Source organism: Dendroctonus ponderosae, unplaced genomic scaffold, assembly GCF_020466585.1.
Source record: "Dendroctonus ponderosae isolate FM_Combo_2020 unplaced genomic scaffold, Dpon_F_20191213v2 Dpon_F_20191213_4, whole genome shotgun sequence".
Lineage (NCBI taxonomy): Eukaryota > Metazoa > Arthropoda > Insecta > Coleoptera > Curculionidae > Dendroctonus > Dendroctonus ponderosae.
Genome location: NW_026018611.1, coordinates 1,411,052 through 1,415,394, shown reverse-complemented (window position 1 = coordinate 1,415,394; position 4,343 = coordinate 1,411,052). Strand labels below are relative to the sequence as shown.

Below are 4,343 nucleotides of genomic sequence, written 5' to 3'. Positions count from 1 at the left end.
TTTTCAAACCAACTCGAACCATCCAACAGACTTTGAGATCGGCCAAAGACAAACGGGATTCTTTATCAGCACCAGGAGTCTACAGAGTTCCGTGCAGCTGTGGAAGAGCATTCATCGGCACCACAAAACGAAGCATAAACGAAGTTGCAGATTGGGGCAAACAGAAAAATCAGCTGTAGGGAAGCTCGCACTGCTAGACGGCCACCAAAAACGCTTCGACGAAGTGGACATTCTGCACCAATCTGAAAGATACCACCCGAGACTCACCAGAGAGGCCATCGAAATATTTAGACACCTAAACAATTTCAACAGAAAAGAAGAAATTACGGCACTCAACCCAGATTGGAAGCGCGTTTTGCGCCAAACAGCATGTGCGCCGAAGCGTTGGAACCCCCACCCATCCCCCACGCATGAGCACACACGGCAGTTGAATCAGTCTTCGTCGGAAAGCACGGGAGATCACTTCGCCCACTGCCTCATCGCCTTTGATGATGTCCACCGCACTTGTGGACGAAACGTCAGCAAGAAAAGCCTTCATAGTCTGATAACCAATCAGTTTGGTTGAAGTTGAACCAAACGGGGAAAAGTTGGGCTGGTACCGTTTGATCAGTGTCGTGCTTGCGCGTCCTGCCCGACTTCAATGAGCTCACATTGGGCACCACCAGCAGCGAGAACCTTTCGCACAGGAACTCGGAGTTTTCGCTGGCAGAGCGCAGAACAGGGAACGGCACCAGGTAGAGGTCGCTTTCCAGCACCAGGATCAGCTCCCGTTTGTTGGTTCCGTTTTTGGAGTTGCTCCCTGCAAAGGGTGATGGGTTAGAGCTCGACCAGGCAATGAAATTGAGTATTGCATACCTTTGGCCGGCAAGTACTCTTCGAACGGTTGCAGCAGCAACGTATAGAGCGCGTGCAGGCAGCTGGGGCCTTTCCAGGCTTGGCGCTGCGTGACGCGAGTGGAGCCCTGCGCGCTCGAACTGGATCGGGTGCTGCCTTGCAGCGACGCCACCGAACCGCCGACGCTGCCCAATGAGAACAGCGAGCTGAGCGAGTAGTTGCTCGAGTTGAGCAAATGGTGCCGGTTCACCATCCGCAGGAACCCTGGGCCCAATGCGCTCGATTAGTCGCTAGGAGCGGAACCCTGCGGGCGTTGCGGCTTACCGGTTCTCTCCGAAAGCGTCTCGTCCAGGTACTGGTCCTCTGCAATGGTGGTGCAGGGGCTCAGCTCCAGCCCCAAGCTGTCCCGCACTGAGGTGACCAGCTTCTCCAGAAGCCCAGTGCCGGCGGGCACTGGGTCGATGTGGCTGCACCCATCGGACGAGTCCTGGCCCTCCATTAGTGGGGCTGAGTGGAACTTGACCACGCCTGCAACACCCAGAGCGTCAGCAGGTGTTTCCCCAGCCACTTGGTTTGGGTGCCGCCACTGACCTTTGGTTGGCAGGATCAGCCAGGCGTGGAGGAACCCGGCCGCTATGCTGTAGTACAATGCGGCCGCCCGCTGGCGGTTCACAATGTCCTTGATGTGATCCAGAGTGCCGATGCTCAAAGCCTCAATTTTGCCCGCCTTGGTCCTGGGGCGGTGCTCATGGCCTTGCCGCTCCAGGAGCAGGTCCACAAACGCCCGGTTTCGACCCCGTTCCGCCGTCACCAGGGCCTCGTCGCCTCTGTTCAGAGCTGTGGGCCAGCAGGAGTTCAGGCAGGGTCCCCCAGAGCACCGCAGACCACTTACCAACCAACACCCGCTGCAGCACTTGGTAGCTGGACGTTTGCAGGTCGAACAAGCTCAGCTTGTACTCGGAACTGTTCCGGCTCTCCAGGCGAATGTTCTCCAGAAGATGCGCGGCGGACTCCAGCTGCTTCTGGGCGCCATCCAGGTCCCCATTGGCGTACAGCGCCAGCCCAAGTCGATTGCGAATCTTCGCCTGAAACTCCCGCCCAGTGAGCAGCACCGAAGTTGGCTGTTTACCTCTTCGAGAAGTGCCTACCTCTTCGTCCCTGCGGCCCAGGGCCTCAGCAATGCACAGGCCTTGAGTGAGGTAAGCGATGGCTTGCGCCCGGTTGCCGAAGAGCTGATGGACCCGCCCTAAGGAGCTGTACGCCATCGTTTTGGCTATTTGGTCGTTGGTGCTCATCGCGATGGACAGGTGCTGCTCCTGGAAGCGCACCGCCTGGTCCAGATTGCCCAAGGCCTCGTAAACGTTGCCTGGAACGTGCGTTGGTTAGTGTGGGACTGGTGAGTTGAAGTGGGACACTTGCCAATGTTGCCACATGCTCGGCTCTGCAGGCTGGGCATGTCCAGCTGCTCGGCGATCTCCAGGTCGTTCTGGTGGAACTTGAGGGCGGCGCTGAACTCGCCCATTTGGTGGTAGACGTTGCCCAGGCCGCACAGCGACTCCGACTCCATGATGCGGTCGCCTAAAGCCGCCTATCGGTTAAAGGGAAATTGTTTTGATGGGGAATTGAGCACCTAAGTCCCTGGCAATATTGCGCTGATGGTCCAGGCAGGAGACCGCTTGCTCCAGGTTCCCCAAGGCTGCATGCAGCTGGCCCAACTCCCCATAGCCGGCGGCCTTGGCGTCGGGACTGCCCAGCTCATGGGACATGACCAGGCGCTTTTCCAGACACACCAGCGCCTGCTGGAGGTTGCCCAGGGAGCGCTGCGATTGGCCTGCAACATTCCCATAGTTCTACCCACTCAAGCCCCACTGCGGCCTCCATACCTAAGCCTCTGTAGGCGCGCTCCTGGTCCCTGGGGCTTTTCAGCTTGAGCGCGATGGAGAGGTACTGTTCGTGGCACTTGGCCGCCTCCTCTGGATCGCCCAGGGCGTCGTAGCAGTTGCCCAGGCTGCCGAATGCGCGCCCCTTGTCCAGCTGGGCGGTGGAGGAGGAGAGGCGCTCCAGCGTCGCCAGCTGTTGCTCGAAGTAGCCGATGGCGTCCTCATAGTGCGCCATGTTTAGTCTGGAACAGGGCCAGGGGGTGAGCGGGGGCTGCGCCGCGCGCCAAGGGGCTTACCGGGCGATGCCCAAGTTGCCGTAGGCCTGCGCCTCCACCGCGCAGTCCTGCAGGTCTTGCGCCCTTTCCAGCTGCTCCTGGTAGCATTTGACTGCGTGCGTGTAGTTGCCCAAGGCCATGTGCACGGCTCCTAGGTGGCCATGCGCGCGACATTCTCCTCCCAGCTCGGACATCTCTTGGCGCAGCGTCAGTTCTTGCGTGTGGTACCCTGCGGGCAACATTGTTGGGTACTTTGTGCTAGTTGGGCTCCTCTGGAGCTTACCAAGGGCCTTGTCCAGGCGCTTGAGGAGCCTGTGGGCGGTTCCAAGGGCTCCGCAAGCCGCCGCCTCCATTGTTCGGTCGCGATTGCTCCTCGCCAGCGCCAGCTGTCTGTGGTACATTTTAACCGCCTCCTCAGTCTCCTGCAGCTTGATCAGAACGTCGCCGATGTTTCCAAGCGCCCGAAATTTGCCTAAATCGCCCCAAATCAGCCAGTTTATTCTACAGCCGCTCTGTGGCTGAGTGCGCCACAATTTTAGGGCCAGCGCAGAAAAATTAATCACAGGCAAGGACCAGGGGGAAAATGTTGCTGAAGTTCCAACTTTGAGAAGAAGTTGTACATGCTTTCCTGACTGTGTTTCAAATCCAAATCAAAATCAATTCCTGGGCTTCAGTCATTTATTGTCTATTTATCAATTAAAATACGTTTCGGTGTTTTCCACCATCATCAGTTTCTATGTGTAGCGTTGTTTGTGCAACAACGCCAATAAATTGACGCTGTTGTTCATGGGTCATTTCCCAGAATTCTTTACTTATAGCATTTTGTCTCCATATGACAATTGCTTGAGTGCATTTTTTTGCACAATTTTCCTTACATGTTTCTTGCACGTCATGCTGTGCAATTTTTTCCTCTCTTTTCAGTTTCTTTGTTTTCTGTAATGATTTGCTGTAACTTTTCCGTTTTCGTACTTTTCCTTGTTTTGTGATTGATTTGGCAATTCAGACTCCACAGTAAAATCTGGATCGTGTGAATTATCAATAGAATTTTGGTTTAGTCTGCTATGTAAATTATTAGCACTATATGTGGACATTTTTTGAGCTAATTCCTTGTTTAGGGCCAGTAAAACTAACATTTGAACGTGAAATAGTTAAATATAAGATACTTGCCTTATTCGCTATATCAACAGAATACTAAAATACCATAAACAACAAAATTTCTCTAACCACACTTGCATATACCGACAAACGGCAAAAAGACGGTACCATTCGATAGGTAATTAAAAATTGCATTTCCTGGTAAGCTAAAAAATATGGGGTTGTATTTAAATTAATCAAGTTATAGCCACTTAAAGTT

General features: G+C 54.4%; 1 protein-coding gene across 1 annotated transcript in view; it reads right to left on the bottom strand.

Annotated features, from left to right (window-relative positions):
* Positions 1 to 4,343, bottom strand: part of LOC109543015 (tetratricopeptide repeat protein 28) — a 39,796-nt gene that overhangs the window by 30,841 nt on the left and 4,612 nt on the right. The window contains exons 3-13 of the mRNA XM_048665742.1: positions 3,273 to 3,635; positions 3,011 to 3,218; positions 2,718 to 2,956; positions 2,465 to 2,665; positions 2,254 to 2,412; positions 1,983 to 2,200; positions 1,727 to 1,919; positions 1,426 to 1,671; positions 1,159 to 1,362; positions 856 to 1,098; positions 600 to 799 (exon numbers count right to left, since the gene is read on the bottom strand). Of these exons, the coding sequence (XP_048521699.1) occupies positions 600 to 799; positions 856 to 1,098; positions 1,159 to 1,362; positions 1,426 to 1,671; positions 1,727 to 1,919; positions 1,983 to 2,200; positions 2,254 to 2,412; positions 2,465 to 2,665; positions 2,718 to 2,956; positions 3,011 to 3,218; positions 3,273 to 3,635 (2,474 nt within the window). The remainder of the gene's footprint in view (positions 1 to 599; positions 800 to 855; positions 1,099 to 1,158; positions 1,363 to 1,425; positions 1,672 to 1,726; positions 1,920 to 1,982; positions 2,201 to 2,253; positions 2,413 to 2,464; positions 2,666 to 2,717; positions 2,957 to 3,010; positions 3,219 to 3,272; positions 3,636 to 4,343) is intronic.